Source organism: Callorhinchus milii, unplaced genomic scaffold (assembly GCF_018977255.1).
Source record: "Callorhinchus milii isolate IMCB2004 unplaced genomic scaffold, IMCB_Cmil_1.0 Scaffold4, whole genome shotgun sequence".
Classification (NCBI taxonomy): Eukaryota; Metazoa; Chordata; class Chondrichthyes; order Chimaeriformes; family Callorhinchidae; genus Callorhinchus; species Callorhinchus milii.
In genome coordinates this window covers 15,998,702-16,019,307 of record NW_024704745.1, presented here as the reverse complement: position 1 = coordinate 16,019,307, position 20,606 = coordinate 15,998,702, and the positions used below count along the sequence as shown (strand labels likewise).

At 38.4% G+C, this 20,606-nt stretch overlaps 1 protein-coding gene across 2 annotated transcripts; it reads right to left on the bottom strand.

Moving 5' to 3' along the window:
* Nucleotides 1-754: 754 nt before the first annotated feature.
* poglut2 (protein O-glucosyltransferase 2) lies at nt 755-19,694 on the bottom strand. Of its 2 annotated transcripts, none has more exons than XM_007891562.2 (10): nt 19,499-19,694; nt 17,776-17,981; nt 16,549-16,754; nt 16,188-16,265; nt 14,958-15,130; nt 7,979-8,216; nt 4,795-5,004; nt 3,448-3,537; nt 2,237-2,341; nt 755-1,666 (listed from the first exon to the last, which is right to left on the bottom strand). In XM_007891562.2, exons 1-10 carry the CDS (start codon nt 19,672-19,674, stop codon nt 1,649-1,651), a joined length of 1,500 nt encoding a protein of 499 aa, XP_007889753.1. In that variant the 5' UTR covers nt 19,675-19,694; the 3' UTR covers nt 755-1,648. The 2 variants fall into 2 exon arrangements, with proteins under 2 accessions (XP_007889753.1, XP_042190545.1); XM_042334611.1 differs by lacking the exon at nt 19,499-19,694 and having other exon boundaries at nt 17,776-17,864; nt 17,965-17,978.
* Between the last annotated feature and the right edge of the window lie 912 nt (nt 19,695-20,606).

Below are 20,606 nucleotides of genomic sequence, written 5' to 3'. Positions count from 1 at the left end.
CCTGAACATAACTTTTGCTTAAAAAAACAATACCAGAAATTTGAGTTTTGTTATCAGCCTCAATTTTGGGTTCCTATCACTAATGAATATTCTTATGTAAGCTTCGTTAAGCACTTCAAGATGCTACCTGTGCAAGGGGTGCTATATAAATGCAAGTTATTGCATACATCACATTAAGAAAAAAATTCGGAATCCCCCATATTATAATATTAACCCACAGGCAGAGAAAAATAATCTTGAATATGCATTTATTTTACAATTTACTATAAAACAAAAATAACTGCATGATATAAAACATTCCAATAAGAATAATACCTTGTGAATAATAAAGTGAACATTTGGTTATTCATGATTACACATAGCAATAATTGTTTCCAGTTCAAATCTTAAGATCTACTCTTTCTGATTGAATACTTTAAACAGTGGCACAGGAAAGTATAACTTGCATATTCTGAATGCTCATGAGATTACATGATTAATTTAAGACAATTATTTATTTGTAACTGGTTTCACCAAACCAGTAGCTAATCCAGCATACAAGATATTTTCTCTGAACATGCAGTTCAAATATGTAGGTTCATTGTAGTATGTTACAATAGAGCCTTTTGGTAGTCTTATTTTAACTTCCAAAGTAAACATCATTACAGGAGAAAACTGCACTGAAATGTGTTACTTAGTCCTAAACATCAATTTGATCTCCAACTTCAGTGTAGTCAGTTTTCTCTTCCTCCCCTCCCCCCCCCCCCCCCCCCACCATCAATTCTCAAATGAAAACTCCACGCAATCTTAACACTGCTGATTTCTGTAGAGTGCATTTACTAAGCATGGCCAATTCAAGAAGAGGAAGCATTCGTTCATGGATATGTTATATATACCAGGGATGGTGTCACAATCTTGGATCTGGTATGCAATACAGCTTCAAATCCAAACCAGCATTTACAGTTCATGTCCATGTTGATAGAATTGGGATGCAGGTGCAGGAGTTTTTATTCTAATTATGTTTTTGATTTTTTAGGAAACATTAATAGTACATTTTGCAATTATAGTAACGCTGTAAACAATGTGATGGACAGCAATTGAGCTATCTTGTGTTTGCAGGACTGACACCATTGCAAATTTGGCAATATAGCAGTTTTGCAGAGAGTAAATATAAAAAGATGAAAACATGCTAGTGCTTTTCTGAGAATCGAGTTGAGAACAATTTTTAGGTTAGGTAAAGGGAAATTGAAATTTCATCTCGGTCGTGCCACATCTCTTTCCAGCACCTGAGATGGCCCAGCCAACAGCATAAACTGGAAGAAAGGTTCCACTTCCTTGCAATTAAAGAAATAAAGGAATATTCCTGTATTTAACATTGAAATAGTTTAAATGACACTCAAAAACCAAACACTCAAATTTGGAATGGTTTGTTGTTAATAAAACCTAAATTTAAATAACTTTGGTTTTTACTTTACTGAGCAATACATTTTTGTTGCAGGTATGAAATGGCTTCTTTTGACATTGCTGATCCCTTTTCTCCCATGTCTTTATAGCAGCATGAACAAGTCTTCAATAATGCTTAGTATTGTATCAATATGTATCAAGTTAAACTAGAAGTTGATCAATTTGTGTCTGTTCTTTATTTTTCTGTCAGTCCTCATCTTCATGGTCAAAGTTCATCTTTGATCTGAAATTAAGATTACATAAAGTATTTAGATTCCCACTAGAATTAAAGACCGATTCATATTACATTCTTTGGGAACAGCAGTAAAATGTTTGCAGGATTTCAATGCCTATAAAATGCTACTTTTGTGTTATGATCTTCCCTTTCTGTTTTTGTCAATACAACATAAAAACAAATGGGTTAACACTGGCACAGAATGTTTGGGCTGAGTGGTCTGATTCCATACTGTACATTCTTTTAACCTTTACATCTATTTTTTAAGTATATTTTACTTTGTCCAGGTCTTGAAATTCTAATGCAATTATTCAGGGTTCATTTCTAAAGTTCAAAATATTTCTGCTTACTCTGATTCCCTTTGTGCCTTCAATTGTTCAAGGAATAGAGAGATACGGGAGAAGGGAATAGTGAAGAATGGGAGAGGGAAATAGAGAAGCATGGGAGAGGGGAATAGAGGGGCAGAGGAGTGGGAAATAGATTGAAATTTTCGTATTGAAATTTCTGTGGGTGAAATTACAAGCGGGTTGTGCCAGAAGACACACTTGAGGTAATCTTTCTTTTCAATCCATACTCTACCTTTGTTCTATCACATGTGCAAGGGAAAAGGTCATCTTTGGTTTGCTCCACTAGTTCCATACCATCCCGTATTTTTGGTTCACTAATCTGAAGATTAGCATACTCCTGTTGAACGCAAGTTACATAATATTTTAATGTTTACTCACTATCAATTTCTCTTCTATATTCTGTTGGATTGTTTCAATTTCTATCATAACACTCAGAACTTACTTTGGCTCAATGCAACAATTTAGCAAGAGGAAAAAAGGATGAGGAGCAGCAACAAACTGAGGAGAGGTTCTCTGACAATAAAATCTAGAGACGCACCGTGATGCTTTGCTTCAATTATCTGATCATTGAAATTACTTTTTATTTACTCTGATAACATTACATCAGCTTAATTGAATGCCCCAGTTTCAAACATGACAACACATATTTACACTGGTCTACAGAAATAACTGTATTCACTGGTAATTACTCAAAATTAGAGTAACAGAAACATCTTATCATTTGAGATAAATATGGTACAACGATGGGGACTGTTGTCCGATTAGAGATAGCATTCGACCAAAGGTCATACAATGCATGTCTGAATGGATAAGTTAAAGGAACATTCTTCATAGAGCTTGCTTGTCAAAAGTTAAGGTAACTATTCTGATCACAAGTATTTGACCTTGACATAAAGTAATCATACAGCTACTGCTCCAAGTAGTCCTTAGTTTGTCTTAATTATTCTCAATCAGCCCTTTATCAAGTTCCAAAGTTTAACAAGTTTATTGCATAAGATAAAGATCTAGTAATAAAAAGGAATCTGTAATCATCTTTACAAGATAAAATGTATAAGAAATGCACAGTTGAAGCATTAAGAGTTTCTCATCAATGTAATAAAACACTTTGCACTTACTGTTTAGTCATGTCAGAGGAAGCATAAAATAAGTGCATAAAAATGAGAGTTTAGGGAACCAGAAGTCAGCAGCATTCAAAGCAGAATGAAACATGGCAATATCAAGTCAGCGACTCTTTAAAAAATAAAATTTTGTAACAAAATGTCATTTATTTAATTGGCCAATTTTGAATGGATCTACCAATTTGCCTTTTAATATTGGTATTGGGCATTGGATTTTAGAGTTGTACCTAAATAAATGCTATTTATTTAAAAGTTATTCAGAGCTGTCTAGAGCTTTTAGGTATTAGATGGGTTTGTCAGAGTANAAATACAAAGTTCTACATACCTGGAAAAGTTTAAAATAGTAACAGAAGATGTGATCTCCCATAAGATTCTTCCTAGCATAATCTTGTCCAGCTTCTGCGATAATTTTGGCCTAAACATTATATCAGGAAAATGAACAAAAGTCTCAGTAACCTGTGCATAGTTACAATTAATCACAGCAAATGTGGAACAGACTACCATAAAAAGTATTGAGATTTTTCACTGGACCAGTATAAATGGAAAGAACAAAGCAAATGTACAATACATATACTCACAAACAATTTTTCCTTGGCCTTTGTAATGAGGCCATTCATAAAATATTTTTCAGAACCCAGATAGACAACAATATGTAGTTATACAGTGCCCTTCATGTAGGATATCTCAGAGCACTTTATAGAAAAGTATTGGAAACTGAAGCAAGGTGGGAAAATGGCATAGGGGCTGGGAGAGAGTTGACTGAACGTGCAGTTAAAGAGGTAGGCTTTTAGAAGTGTTTTGTAAGCAGAAAGGGAAGGTGCAAGGCAATGGGATTTCGGGAGAGAGTTCCAGCAAGTAGGAGCATCGTAGTTGAAAGCTCAGCTGCCAATGGTGGGGCAAAGGACGTGAGTGATAAACAGCAGACCTTTGTTTGTGGAGTGAAGGAAATGGACAGGAAAGTGGGACTGGATGAAACAAGCAATATACTTATTTTCTCTTCGCATACACACAATGTTTTGATCTTAAAATTTATGCATTTCTATGAATTTTTAATGTTAATTATTGCAAAATAAGACACATTTGATCTTGTCCTTCCAGAATACCCACCCTGCTATCCTCCCATCATTGCATCAAACTGATTTTTGAAACAAGTCCAGTATCCTGGCATCAACTCGCCTTCCTAGCCACTTGTTCCAGCCGTTAATTAAATATTAGCTATGATGTATAACATGGGAACAGGCTATTCAGCTCAACTCATCCACTCTGGGGTTTAATCTCACATATACAGTAAGTTCCCTCAAAATGCATGAAAGCTTTCTGCTCCAATCACAACTTCCATAGTTATTATGTAGTTACTTCAAATGGATCAAAAATAACTAGCTACAGGCAATTAAGCGGCCACTATACCACAACCCTGAAGGCAATATGGATCCAATATATATTTTATCTTTACAACGTAGGACTCTGATCTTTGAAAAATTAATTCTGCATGTTCGTGACAATTTAAGAAAGCCTAGGTGTGGTCACGTACTTTAAGATCTGTGCTGAAGAACTGTCAACTAACATGGACGATGATCAATGACTCTGAAGAGCTTAACATGTTATCAAAATGTAAAATCAAAGCTGGCATCAGAAATCTGAGATCGCTACAATTACACATATTGAAAATTACCTCTTTATCATGAGATTTTGCCCATTGAAGTTTGTCCAAGAGGTCAATTAAATCACTCTTAAAAGGAATGTAATGTTGCCATGGTTGTAGTTCATTGTAGAAGTGCTCATAATAAATTGATTCTTGCTTCAGGATCACACTATTGCCCGCCAGCAAATAGGGCATTCTGTACGCTGCCACCGTACCATCAATATTGATTTGATACTTAGACTACAAAAAAAATTTGAAAATATTAGATCATTTTCAGACCTGGTCCAATGCACTTATTTTTTATCATAGAAGCACACAGGTGAGCAAAGTTCTTCATCCAAGCCACCAATGTCGAGTGATTCAGAGAAGACGTATAATGGTAGTCCAGTTGAATATTTTGCATTCATTGTCTTGCACTTCACATTCAACTTAAAAAAAGAAACTGCCAATAATTATATACAATGCATTCTTTTTACAGAGAAAGAGCAGAGAATTGGGATTAGAATAAGTAAGCTTCAGTGGAGTATCTAGCATCAGCAGAGGCTCGATGGCTTCTAACTATGGTGAAATGTCTACGATTTTCACATAAAGGTTAAATAATTAGTGGTAGAAGCAATGGGAATGCAATGTGAATTAGGCCATTGCTACAGAACATCTCCAGTTTCCATTATATGTTAACAGATGAGGATAATATTCAACAGATGTTTAATGTACAAAAGTGTGAACAAGTATTTCATCAATCCAAGAAATTCCAGTAAGATAAAATTTCCTTTTTCTGCCATTATAATTTGTTGTCAGCTTGATTCTAGTGTTTGCTAGTTTCTGCTAATGTGAATGCTTTTATAGAATTAGTAACATATTTCACATCAGGCCCTCTATCCCTAAAGAGCAACCTATAAGAAGGTGACTATAGAAACGTTCATATTAATTTCTGCTCCACCATGGAATAATATATTTTTCAAAAATCTCTATTTGTGCTTGGAAGGTTGCTATTAAATAATAGTAATAATCCTTGCATTTGATATAGCGCTTTTCACATCTTCTCGACCTCTCAAAGCGCTTCACAGAATAGACTGTAAAGTGAATTGAATATATATGTGCGGCAGCCAATTGCACACAGCAGTGTCCCACAAACAGTCGTGGATTGAAAATGACCAATTTATTATTGATTTGTTTTGGAGGGATTATTATTAGCCGTGTGGAGTAAGGAAACTTGCCCAAGGTTTCGCCCCGCCTGGAATTGAACCCAGGTGTCTCGCTTGCAAGGCGAGTGCTCTAACCACTGAGCTACAGGAGGACTCCATTAAACATCTCAAGTAGCACATAGATAAGAGGAGCAAAGTTCTTCATCCTCCAATGTCTAATTAGGAATACTCTGTTTATAAACCTTTAGTCAGCAGAAGCCTTACAATTCCACCTTAGAATTTTATTATACTTAAACTTATATTATACTTCAAGGTTTTTGGGTACATCATTTCCAAGTCTATAAAACGTACCTGCATATTTTATTACATTGTAAAATCCAGGAATAAAAGTTTAATTTTACAAGGTCAATGTTGTCTACATTGTTCGACTCAAGGACAATAAGATTATGACCCCAAAGCTATCAACCTATACAATTAAAGCTTGACTATAGATCAAATGAATATCCTCCACACACCCACACCCACCTCACATCAATTTTAGTCATGCTCATCAAAAGATGTTTTGGCTCCTTCTTTCCGGGTATAGTTTCGCAAGCACCAGGTTCATTCTGGTAATAATATAATAATCCTTGCATTTGATATAGTGCTTTTTATGTCTTCTCGATGTCTCAAAGGGCTTCACAGAATAGACTGTAAAGTGAATTGACTGTATATTTGTGGGAGAAACGCAGCAGCCAATTGCGCACAGCAGTGTCCCACAAATAGTTGTGGATTGAAATGACCAATTTATTATTATTTTTTGTTTTGGAGGGATTATTATTAGGTGTGTGGAGTAAGGAAACTTGCCCAAGGTTTTACCCTGCCTGGAATTGAACCCAGGTGTCTTGCTTGCAAGGCGAGTGCTCTAACCACTGAGCTACAGGTCTTCATATTTACTTTGGGTAAATAACCCAAAGTGGCCAAGGGGCCTGTCAGAGTCCCTCCAGTGGTGGTCTCTGGACAGCAATTATGGGTTCTGAGGGTAATTGTAAACCTCAATTACTGATCTGGCTGAGATCAGCCAACTCAACACCGTAGAGCCAGGTAAACTGACCGGAATCAATTTGGTACCACTTTGTTGCAATGAAAAATCATCAACTTTGTTTAATGCACACAATAACCCAACAATGATGCGAAAAAATTTGGCTGAACTAATATTTGCTTCACTCGTTTCCAGAACATATTGTGCATTCTATCCAACATCATGTCTCATGTCACATCTATAGAAAGCCACAACTTTTCTAACAGAACCCATATAAGTATGCCAATTATGAATTCAGAAACAAAAATGAAGTGTACAAAATTGATGAGTATTTACTTGGTCCCATTCTTGTAATGTGCTTTTCAGCCTTAATGAGGCACAACACACATGACACTGTTTTCATCATCGATACTTCTTTGCAAATGTGTATACCTCTTTACGATCAGAAATGTCTTATCAGAGATTCAAATGTAGTGGGAGAGCAATTCATTATACTGCTGCAAATTAAATGAATTTTATAAAATGTGAATAGAGATATACCTGTTAGTTATGGGACAATTGCCAGAGAATGTTGTATGATCAATACGAACAATGTTAGGATTGTTCAATATACCCATCTTACTATACCAAGGTGCTTTAATCTTTTTTTCTTTGGTCTGTAAAATCCTATGAAATGTCTTAATATATACAATACAATTTACATTTCTAATAGCACCTTTCACATCAGGACAAAATGGCTTTAAGTGCACCTGCCTGTGGTGGAGGAGATAGGTCAGGGGACATGAAGCAGACCAGTGTTTGGTGAGCAAAAGAAACAGCCAAATTGATGTGATTGAAGGAGATCGCAAAGGTAGGGGTCGGGCGAGATCATGGAGGGATTTAAATGTGAGAATGAGGAGAATTAAGGAATAGATCTGGGTATAAGTAATTTTACAAGTACACATATTAAAATCATACACATAATAAAATTGTATTAAAAAAGCACTGTCATACATTTCTACACCTTTTAAATCATGAATCGAGTAACATCAAAACCATGACCACATACCTGAAAAAAGTCAAAAAACGACACATGCTTTACTATTGGACCATAAACACTTTCATTATGTTGGAAGAAAAAAAAGTTTGTAAATGCAGCATCTATCAAGTCGGGGTGCTTGATGCTGAGTTTCACAAGCTCAAGTCGCTCTCTTCGGCTGTCACGCCCTCTCCAAAAAGCTGTGCTGTTTTTCCTTTCCCAAGGAGGACCTGTGTTGGCCTGGACAGACATCATATCCAAACTTACTCTGTGGAAACGAGGATACAAACAGTTGAATAACTTATATTGAGGATACAGAAAGCATTTTAAGTTATTCCCAGGTCCTCACAATTTAAAGGAATTAAACTGGAAATTGAGATTGTTTCAACATTTTGAAATGAGTGGAATTTATTCCAGTTTGTTACATGAGTGAGACAAGACAAGGTATGAATGATAATTACAAATTAATTATGTAACGGCAGACACTGAATATTTCATTTTCCCCCGGTGTTTTCACAAAACATAGGAAGCAAATATAATTTTTAACAACAATTCTAATTAGTTTTTAAATGTGAATGATCACAAATATGAAAATCTTTTTAATCAGGACTTCCAAAATAAGGGCAACAGAAGAAAACTGGATATCAGTTCAAAGGGTTTCAGAAAGAAACTGAGCAAATTCCTGTCACCTACAAAGATTCAGGGCTATTTAATTGGGTGCCAGATATCTCAAAGGAGTCTTGACGGAAATTGGATGGTCCATTCCTAAATCAAACTGGATTTAATACATTCTACTAAAATATCCCTCACTAAGTGACCATCTTGAAAAACCTCTGAATGAGAACTTGGATTTCACAGAACCTTCTTGCCCTTTAGTATTGTTTCTTTCACCATGGAAAGATGTGAGAATATTTAGCTTAATTACTTAAAAGCACTTTACTGAAGACCATGATGTATTTAAAAGCTTGCTAGTGCTAGCATGAAATCTGTGACCATTTGTTTCTGTAGTAGGGCTGAGATCTGAATGCAACAGGACTGTCTTACATTAAAGTTAGACCACACGTATATTAATCAGCAAGATCAACAAAGTATATGATCACAGGTGATGCATGCATTTGAATTGTTGTATAACTAGGGAATAAAAAGGTTAATGTCGAAATCTAAAAATTACTCTGAGGTTATGCCACATAAAATCTTCATTACATTTATGAAGGCCTGGATGATTCAGCTGTAATGTGGTGCAAAGTATCCCTAGTACATTTGAAACTGTTTACTCTGATCTCCAACACACGCAGAGCTCCATTTAAGGTTATAAAACTTGTCCAAAGTGCCATAATCAGGTGAAATATTTTATTCTTTATAACTTGCCACAGAATGCTTACTAATAATAAGAAAACAATCTTTGAATTTGATATACAATAGTAACTTATTGTGTTGAAATGTCTCGTAGCACTTCAAAGAGTTTTCTACAAAGTGTAGCAACTGTGCATTTTTAAGTAAACATGGTGGCCAATTTGCGCAGAGCATTGCCCCCAAACGGCCATGAGATGAATGAGTATTGCCCCCAAACGGCCATGAGATGAATGACTTTTTTTTAAAATTTGGGGGATTGTTATCCAGCATATCCTTCTGTTTTTGAAAAGTGCCACAGGATCTATCACGTCCACATGAACATGTAAACAGGAATTTTGTTCAATGTCTCATCTGAAAGTTCTACCAACTGAGCCAGGCCAACAGCTAGTATCATCTTAAAGATGTTGTGAAGCTACCACAATAAACAGTGTTAATATATTCAATTTTCTGGTCTGTAATCTAGTATTGTAAGAACTAATCTATTTTCCCCAGAGTATCAAACATTACACATTTGTTTTTAACAAATATATTTTTTAGAATCCTCAATGAAAACTGATGACTTCTTAACTTTAGCAATCTGGTAATGTGTTGAAAAATAAGTTTTCAGCAGATGACTTATCCAAATTTGCCCCAACAAAAACTCAAACCTTGTTCAAACAGTTACTTGAGAGGGAATATTTCTAAACAGATACTAGTTGCTATAAGCACACAAGCACACAAGAAAGTGGCAAATGTTCATGTGAGAAAAAGAAATGTTTGCTCAATACAATATTTAAATTTAAAACTAAACCATTTGATTAAAACAGCAGCACCACATTTTATTAATTAAACTGACAAATAAATCAGTCACTAAAGGAAAAAACCAAAATTGATATGAAAACCATAAGTTCAACCTCCTAAATATTTTATATTACAGTAGTTTTAAAAACTCAATAACATGCTGTAAACTGATTAGGTTACCCTGACATTTATCATGTACAATGTTAATCAGTGTTAAAACTACCTATACATTTTTCCAACTGTCAAATAGACAGTTACAAATTGGAATAAGATATCCTATAAAGTTTCCAACCCTGCCTAGTTCCAATGATCTGTTGAAAAACGTTGAAGCCATCGGTACAAGTGGTTACATTAGTCTGTAGTAAATACTGTATAGTATAAACATTACCTACAGCTCATTTACTTTCTGTGATTGTCTCACAGTGCCTAGCCCTAGTTCTAGTCTATATAATTGAGCTACATTTATGGAGATATTTATGCAAAGTACAGAATATTGGGGATAAATCAGCATTCCTAGCCCCAACTCGGCAGTTTATTGGGTGATGGGATTGTGCCCCTTTCGAACACACCATGGTTTGCTTAAAGCGTAGTTCTTGAAAATCCTGAAAATTAATGACAGTTTGGAACTACAGCAATAGGGAATCTATTGGATTCAGTCATTGGGTTATCAAAACACAAGACATAATGTAACAAGGAACTCGTGAAATAGCCAGAGGGGAATAATTATTAGCTAAAAATAATCAGATCCTATGACCACATGATAAAGAAACCATGTGATTAACAGTGCATACTGATGATGATGGCCTGCAGAAGACAAAGTGGAAATTAGCAAATAAACTAGAACCTCTAGACCACACACATTCAATAGTGATATGCGTGGAGTCCTGTAGCTCAGTGGTTAGAGCACTCGCCCCACAAGCGAGATACCCAGGTTCTATTCCCGGCAAGGCCAAAATAGTGCGCAAGTTTCCTTACCCCACACAATTCTGTTTATCCAGCAGTAAGTAGGAATCTGGTTGTTAGTCGATGGCGGGTCACTTTTCCGGGGATAATAATCCATCAAAAAAAATAGTGATTTGGTCACTCAATCTACGACTGTTTGTGGGACACTGCTGTGTGCAATTGGCTCCCACAAATATACGGTCAATTCACTTTACAGTATATTCTGTGAAGCACTTTGAGACGTCTAGAAGACGTGAAAAGCACTATATCAAATGCAAAGATTATTATTATTCGCACACTCAGATGTAGTATTCCAAATAATCAACATACTCATGTTTGAGATGGTTATTTCCGTTCAATGGTGTAACTGTCTTTGTGCCACTTTGAATTATTACAAAGGTGGTCATCTAATGGGGAAAGATGGTACTACACCAATCTGTTCATTTTAACAATTTACACTTAAATTTATGCCTTTCATTTAGGAGAATTCTCAAATCGTTTTACAGATTAGGAGTGAGAACCTGGGTCGGAGATGGGGTTGGAAGAATGGATGGGAGATGAACAAAGGCAAAGTCAAAGAGATTGTTTTGTAGATTTTTTTTGGAAAGCAGAATAAAGGAGCGAGACATAGAGAGAGGGAGCGAAACAGAGAATGGAAAAGAACAAGGAAAAGGATCTCGGGAGAGAGTTCCAAACAGCGGATTCCTAGTGGCTAAACGTGCACATGCCAATGGTGAGGCAGAGGGGATGGAGCCTGTGTGTGGTGGGGGGGGGCTATGTGCCTGGGGGCTATGTGTATTTTTCCCGTAAATCGTAAAACTTTCATTCAAGACAGCATAGGAATACAGAATTTGTACATTTGTTCAGAATCTTATTCACAATCAATAACACAATGTTGTTCAACCACTGTGATATCACTGTTGACAACGGACAATAGACTACCCTCAAAATGTAAATGAAGCAGAACTATTACCAAGGCAACGGAAGAGCATATTCTAAAAATAATAGTCCTTTAGCTAAGACATTAGAGTGTTACTTCCCATTATAATGCTGTAGGGAAAAGAATGATCATTTTAGCAACAACAGCAGAATCACTCCCATTTTAATGTGAAATACCATCTTCATTTACAGTCATTTTATTTATAAAAATCAATCTGAATAAATTCTCTCTTGCGAGGAAAAACGTAAATGCAAAAACAAATTATGCATTCAGTAATTTTTTTTTAAATTGCTCCCATTCCGAATTGATTTCATTCTAAAATTATCCTCAAACATTTAATCCAGCTCTGCAAGATGAATTAAAAAACTCACGAAGCACAAAATCAAACTCCTTAAACTACCAAAAGGCAGCGTGGGCATTAGCCCTAAGTCATAAAAATACTGCAGCCATTTCAATATGATCGATTTGTCAGATCAACATCTGTTACCACGTACCGTTAGAACTAAACTTGATCTTAGGCAAACGACCAAATTTAATGGTTTTACATTTTAAAAACATGATCCTCAATTACAGAAAATTAACATCACTCATCAGAGATGTCATGGAATAAAAAGCTCCTTAAGGTAACATTGTAATTTTCGGGCATCGTTTTGCCTTGCAATTTTGATAAATAGATTTTAGTCAGAAGTATTGTGTCCCCTTTTTTTGTTTTATTTTTTACTTTACTTCTAATTCTAATAATACTTCTGAACAATTAGGAGTACTGTAATTATTTATAACCTATAAAAATCCAAGGACAATGGGTAACAGAGACCAGCATGTGCAGATCGCTTTTTTGTAGATCAATCCTTTGAAAGAGTGCTGCCTTGTAAATTAATCAAATATTTCAATACTTAGGATTGTGTAACATTTAGCTAATTAACTCTGAATGGCTGAAACCTGAATACACTATTAATTATTGATCAGTAGCTCTGAAGATATTAGAAACTTTTAATCCAGGTTAATCAGTCAGTACCTCTGGTTCCCCATGGCAACATCAGTTGCATAAAAGGAGATAACAGTAAATGATACTGCTTTGTTTCGTGGAAAGTGAATTTAGATCAAGTCAGCATTCATGATTCTACTGCCATTTGTGCATTCCTAGAATTTAGGTCGACATTTTACTAGCATTAAGCTAGATAGACCAACAAGCATAAAAGGATCACAAATAGCAAACTGAATGTGTCTTAACATATGTTAGCCTGGCTCAGTTGATAGCACTCTCACCCAAGCCAAAAGGTTGTGGGTTCAAGCCCCACGTTGGGACTTGAAACTCATCTAGTCTAGATTCCAATGCAGTGCTAGGTGGTGGTGGCTATGGGGTGGCGGGGGTTGCATTGTCAAAGGTACCTTCCTTCAAATGAGACATTAAATCAAGGTCCCACCTGCCTGTTTTAGGTGGATGTTGAAGATCCTGTGAAACTCTTCGAAAAGAAAAAGTTTCTCCCATTGACCTAGCCAACAAGCCCCAAATAGAACAACAACAAAATTACATTTGTATAGTGCCTTTCACTTTGGGAGGACGTCCCAAGGTGCTGGACAGTCAGAATTTCGGACCCGAGCTGGGGGAGGGTGGAGGGCAGGTGGGGAAGCACGGCATGGTCGAAGAGGAGGGTCTTGAAGGAGGCAAGGGAGGGGGCAAGGTGGAGGGACTGCAGGATGGAGTACCAGAGGGTGGGGGCAAAGTGCTGAAGGCCCGCCCGCCAAAAGTGTCTGTGAAGCAGGCCGGAGCCCGCTGAGCGGAGGGAGCGAGAAGGATGGTAGGAGATTAGGAGGTCGCAGAGATAGGGGAGAGCAAGACTATGGAGGGTTTTAAAGGTGAGGACCAGGATCTTGAACTGTATCCTCTGTGTGATGGGAAGCCAGTGGAGTCAGGTGAGGATGGGGGGGGATAGGGTCACAGAGCCTGGTGTGGGAGAGGTCAGGGGCTGCAGAGTTCTGGATGATCTGCAGTCTATGGAGGGAGGAGTTGGGAAGGCCGACAAGCAGTGGGTTTGCATAGTCGAGCCTCGATGTAATGAAGGCATGTATGAGGGTTTTGGTGGCCTGCGGTGTGAGACAGTGGCGGAGCCAGGCAAAGTTGAGGAGGTGGGAGAAGGCAGAGCGGGTCATGGCACAGATGCGAGATAGAAAGGATAATTGAGGGTCAAACAAGACCCCAAGGTGGAGTGTGCAACTATGGATGGTAATGCTATCAGCACCTAAGGTGAGGAGGCGCTGACGGGAGCCAATCAGGAGAGCCTCGGTCTTGTTGATGTTCAACTGAAGAAGTCCTCTCATCCAGGACTTGATGTCTGACAGACATTCTGTCAGGACAGCAGTGGTACTGGGGTCAAGGGTGGAGGCAGAGATGTACAGTTGCTTGTCAACCACAAACATGTGGAAGTTGACCCCATGTCTGCGGATGATGTCACCAAGAGGGAGCATATAGATATTGAAGAGGAGGGAACCAAGCAGAGAGCCCTAAGGTACACCACAAAAGACGGTGCGGTGGCTAGAGGAGAAACCATTGTGGAGAGGAAGTGGAGGCGGTGTGAGAGGTACGATCTGAACCAGTCAAGGACAGAGCCATGAAGGTTGAGGTGAGAGGAGAGGCAGAGGATGAGGATAGAGTGGTCGACAGTGTTGAAGGCAGCAGAGAGGTCAAGGGGGACAAGGAGGCAGAGGGAGCCCTGGTCACAGATGGACAGATAAAACTGATCAGCCACTTCATGACTATTTGGGGGGCCTTGCTGTGTACAAATTGGCTCCTGTATTCATCTACTAAACAGTCACTCCACTTTACAGTATATCCTGTGAAGTGCTTTGATACCTCCGGATGTGAAAAGTGCTATACCAAATGTAATTATTATTATTAGTTAATGGTATATTTTGGACTCCTGGCACACGGTTAATGAAAAGTAAATCTGGATTCTAAATCAATTTTATGTGCCTCGATTGTAAATAGCGTCTTACCGTCCCATAGTTTCTAGAACTGAATCTGTTATGTCGTAAGTTGGCATTACAATGTCTCTTGTGTTATTTGACCCACACCAGGAGAAAATAGGGTGAAGCTTCTCTGTAGGTTTTCTCTTTTCTAAAGGCCAGTCGCCGAGATTTACAAAGAACTCTAAATCTTGCATTTTTACCTAAAAGCAAAACACATTAGCATGAACACAAACCACCAGCATTTAATTAGAGAATCATCCCCCGAAACCCACGCCCATGTCAACTCTCATCTTTGCAACGCTAGTTGTGGTGTGTTCCGCAAGACTTCAACACAGCCAAACTGAACGTTTAGTCTTTGAAACACATGAAAAGGCACATCTCCTGTGTTCAGTATATCATGTGAAGCACTTTGAGACGTCTCGCCAATGTGATAAGGCACTATGTCAAACATAAGGATTATTACATTTCATTCTTTTCTAAGAACAATAATTTGAATTTATACAGAGCCCCACACATAGGATAACCTCTCAGAGCGCTTTCAAGAAAGGTTACGAAAAAGAGAAAAAGGATGAAGGGCAGAGGTAAGTGATCATTAATTAGAGACCCCGAAGCTGGGGAAAAGGGAAGTATTCATAAGCACAGGTGAAGAGTAGGTATTTCAGTAGGATTTAAAGACAGAGGGATAGAGGAAGGGAGATGCAGAGGTTCGGGCTGCAGTTACTGATGTTACTACTGGGCAGAAGATCCAATATTTTTAAAAAAACTCAAAATGCTTCAATCTCTTTGGAAACAACAACAACAAGATTACATTTGTATAGTGCCTTTCACGTCGGGAGGAAGTCCCAAGGCCCTGGCATTTCAGACCCAAGCTGGGGTCAGGGAGGGAGAAGGGACAGGAGGGGAAGTGGGGGTGACCAACGGCATGGTCGAACAGGAGGGTTTTTAAGGCTAAGGAGGGGGCGAGGTGGAATTGGGGGATGGAATTCCAGAGGTTGGGGGCAGAGTGGCTAAAGTCTGATTAGGATCCAATGACAGCATCTTTTGTTAAAAGGGAACAGAATCAAAGCAGCTCTAATAGCTGTTAATTTACATAGAAAATAGCAAGAGATTGCTGAACTTCACAATGGGACAGCATGACGTGAGTTAGTTTGCACACACAAAGGAAACATTCACAAAGCCAACTATTAAATTCAGTAGGAATCCATGAGTTTCAAATGTCTCATTGCTAGGTGAAATGTGTACAGTAAGACTACTTACTTTTCGAGTCAGTGAGAGCAAAATGGAATCCATGAATATCCGAAAGCCAACATGTTCCCCAAATGTTTTCACGTACACCTAAAACAGGAATCACAATGCATGTACATTGTCAACAGGAGAGTGAATTTTGGATCATTTACCACAGAATACAAGCAGCAGTGCCGATTTAACTGTGAAACAATCACTATCCTTAACAATGACTGTAAAGAACTTCTAGGTGTTTCGATAACGCACTATAAATATATGTTCATTATTTTTTGTTTTCTACTTTTGTACATTGAACAAGGGAAATTCTATTTCCCTGTAATCATACCATTATAGCACCATCGTTAAACTAGCAGATAACTTTAGAAATAAGTACCTTATTATCTTTTATTGTGTAGTGGCACAGACTTTGTCGTTGGCCAAATCTCTTTGGAATTTCTGTAGCAATTCTGTCAGGATCCACAAAAGGAAAATAAGACAGATCTTGCTGTATCTGTGCAAAAGACTGAGGGCAGTGCATGTCCTTGTACCATTTGGCTGCATCTTCTTGGGGACAATCACAGGACTCGTGGTACAAAGGACCTATTGGGACATAAACACATTTGCTGTTATTAATAAAGGCATAAGGGGCAAGTTTCCTTACTCCACACGCCTAATAATAATCCCTCCAAAACCAAAAATAATAATAAAAATTGGTCATTTTCAATCTACGACTGTTTGTGGGACATTGCTGTGCGCAATTGGCTGCCGCGTTTGCCCACAAATATGCAGTCAATTCACTTTACAGTGTGTTCTGTGAAGCGCTTTGGGACGTCCTCCCGACGTGAAAAGCGCTATATCAAATGCAAGGATTATTATTATTATTATAAGACCAAATGAAAACATAAATTCATTAACACAACAAGCAATTGTTTTATCGTAGCCTTTATCCAAATACTGTATGCCCTTGGTGGAATTGTTTTCTTTTAGGGTTCTATTAGGCAATTCTTCTAATTTTCTTCTAATTACGTAATGATTGGTGAGTGGTTGGTGAACATTAAAGATCCCATGTCACAATTCAAAGAGAGAAGGCGGTTTCTCCCAGTGTCTTGGCCAATAATACTCCAAATAAAATTGATCATTCACTTGATGACCGTTTGTGGGTCAGTGCTGTGCACAAACTGGCTGCCATGTTTGCCTACAAATACAGTCACTTCACTTTGAAGCGTTTTGAGATGTTCTGCTGACATGAAAGGTGCTATATCAAATATAGCATTAAATTTATTTTGTAACAAAACATTATTTGTAACAATTTTAAGCAATGTGTGCTATATAAATGTAATTTTTTTGTTGTTGTTGTAACATTGAGAACGTGGGCATAGTTAGTATATCAGATGCACATTTCAATCCATCCATTCACAACCTTGCCTATTTGCCAGGCAGAAAAGTCTGTGCTGAATTAACCACCACATCTACCTCTTTATCTATGGATAGCCTGGCTATGATCCAGAACTCAGGATTGGACCCAAAAACGTACACCCCCCCATCCTATTAATTGGCAGCGTGTGCCTGAACACAAAAAAGATACACCTGAACGGTTCATTAGTATTGTATAAGATAGTACCTTTCATAAAATACGGTGAATGATCCACGTGTTCCTCCTGGGCTTGAATTTGTATCACCAGCTCTGTGTAGCTTGCATACATTTTATACCTGACAAGGAAGGATCCATCATTTCTATCTAGTACTTGCACCCAAATCCTAGTGTACAGCTCTCCAGGAGAATAAATATTCACTGTAAATATATTTTCACCTGGTGAAGAAGTGAAGCTGTAGGAAAAAAAAGATAATTAACAGGGGCAACAATAAGACACTCACTTCTCTAATGTTTCTCTAAGTTTCTAAGAGAAACATTAGAGAAGTGAGTGTCACCCGAATGATGGGAAATTAGAAAAACACAAATTCAGACTCAAAATCACAATGATCCATTAAATTTATAATTAATTTCCCAATTCTAGTATATGCAAAAATAGATAGATTTCTTTCTCTGTTTAAAAAAAACTTTCCTTTTCACAAATTTGCCAATATTATATCAGTACAACAACAACAAAATTACATTTGTAATTTTCATGCCGGGAGGACGTGAAAGGCGTCCTCCCGACATCGGGATGACATCCTGACAGTAAAGTTGATTACAAGAGTGAATGGGTCAGGATGTTATGTAACATACAAAATCAATAGCAATTTATTTATATAAGTGCTTTTCATAATATTAATAATTCTTGCATTTAATATAGCTCCTTATCATGTTCATAGTTATGTCTCAAAAGTGCTTCATGGAATATACTGTAAAATGGATTGACAATATATTTTGTGGGCAAAACACCCATAACAGGATGTCTCAAAACATTTCACAGCTGACTGGGAGCCCAAAATTGGGCGAATGGAGGGGTGGGGTTGGGGGGGTAAAGTAGGTGACCAAAAGCACAGTTTAAGAGATAGATCTTTATTTTTAAGACAGATTTTAAAGATGGGAGGGGAGGAGGTGAGACAGAGTCTGGGAATGGAGCTCTAGAGAGCAGAGTAGAACGGCTGAATTCTCACTCACCAATAGGTGCAGAGGTAAAAAAAATTGCTACAGTTTAGCAATGCATGGAATGCATTATCCTGAAAGGATTGTGGAAGCCGATTCAATAACAACTTTTAAGAGCGAAGTAGATGGGTATTTGGGGAGGACAAGATTGCAGGGCTATGGAGAGAAGGTGGGCCAGTGGGATTGAGTTGGATTGCTCTTTTCGGAGCCGGCAGACACGACGGGCCGAATGGCCTCTTTCTGTCCTGTATGATTCTATGATATACATTTTTGATAACAAATCCTATCAATCTTAGCACTGTCAAGCCTAGTCCCTAATGATTATAATTTTCATTGCACATCTCAAATATATTTCATTTATTGTGCTGTTCTTATCGTCTGTGCAAGATGTTGTGAGAAAAAGCGTTTCCTCAAACATGGCTTGTTAAACATACAGAAATAAATGAAAACCATTTGAGATGTGTATAATATCTACATTGTGCATCCTTTATTTTTCACAGAATTTGTAAGTTTGGTTTAGGAAAAACCAGCATTGCAGCCACCAACCAGCAAGTGATAGTGATTGCACACTGAGGCTAAACAATGTTTGAGAACCACTGCTCTGAAGTTATAAAGTGGTGAGGGCAAGTGCTTTAATAAATCTTTCCTAATAATTGAAATGGAAGCTCTCTGTTGGCTGCCAACTGGGTTGATATTATTAAATGTGTATACAAACGGGTGTTGCAAGTGAACGTGCAAAGTGTGGATTACTTACTTGCCACCGTCCTCTTCCACAGCTTGAATATAGAAATATCGAGCTGGAAGAACTATATCTGCCTCCAGACCAGGGCCCCAAACTAAACTTTTTTGGGGACTCACTGTGCCTGCACTTTGAACAACTGCGAGTGTAATTATTGCGATGAAAGTGAAAAATGACAAATGTTCTGTCATTTTTAGGTATCCCGTGTATATATATATATATATATATATGTGCATATATAAATTTTTAAAAAAAACAGTGATAGTCTAAGCAAGAGGTGAGGTGGCGCAAAAACAAAAATCCGCGTCAGATCCCAAACCCAACTCCGGGTTAACAATGTCCGAGTCGAGTCTGTGTGACCGAAACAAAGGGAACCTCTGGTGCTTCTCTGTGACTGAAGTTTCTCTGAGCTGTACACGAGCTTAAGTTACACGGGGCCCCCAACTGTACTTTATCTCCTCATCGCCGCCGCCGCCGCCGCCTGGTTTGGGAAAATTAGACCGTTGAGAAAGGGGGAGAGAGAAAAAAAAATACACGGAGCCGCATCCTCCCGCCCGGCAGCCGCAGGTGCCATCCTCCGTCCCTTTAACCGCATCTCTCGCGTCCAGACAACAGACCCGAGACCCGTCGTGCGACATGGACGCCGCTCATTGGTTCGCCGGCGAGCGCCTGACGAGCAACAGTCAGGCCGATAGGACGACTTCGACCGGCCGGCCCCGCCGCGGTGCTCGACGGGAAATGTAGTCTTGGAGGTGGTGGGTGGGGGGTGGTCGGAGGAATGAGTCGGCGCGAGCGGTTTGGCCTCGAGGAACGCGCCCGTCCCTCTCTCCAGATCGATCAACCGATTCGGTAATAAGTGAAAGATGCACAATTTGTCGACGGCAGTAACATGTCCGGCTTCGTTAATGTTCCAAATTAAAAACTACGGGGGTGGGTCTGAGAAAAAAAGGCGGGACTGACTGACTGACTGACAGACTGACTGACTGGAGCCCACACGACGCTGTCACAGTGGTGACGTATGGATGTAACCAAAATACAAGAGGCGGGGGGGGGGAGGCGGGAGGCGAAATGTAATATTTAGGGATTTTAGAAAAATAAACCCGGATATTTTTTAACGCGCGCT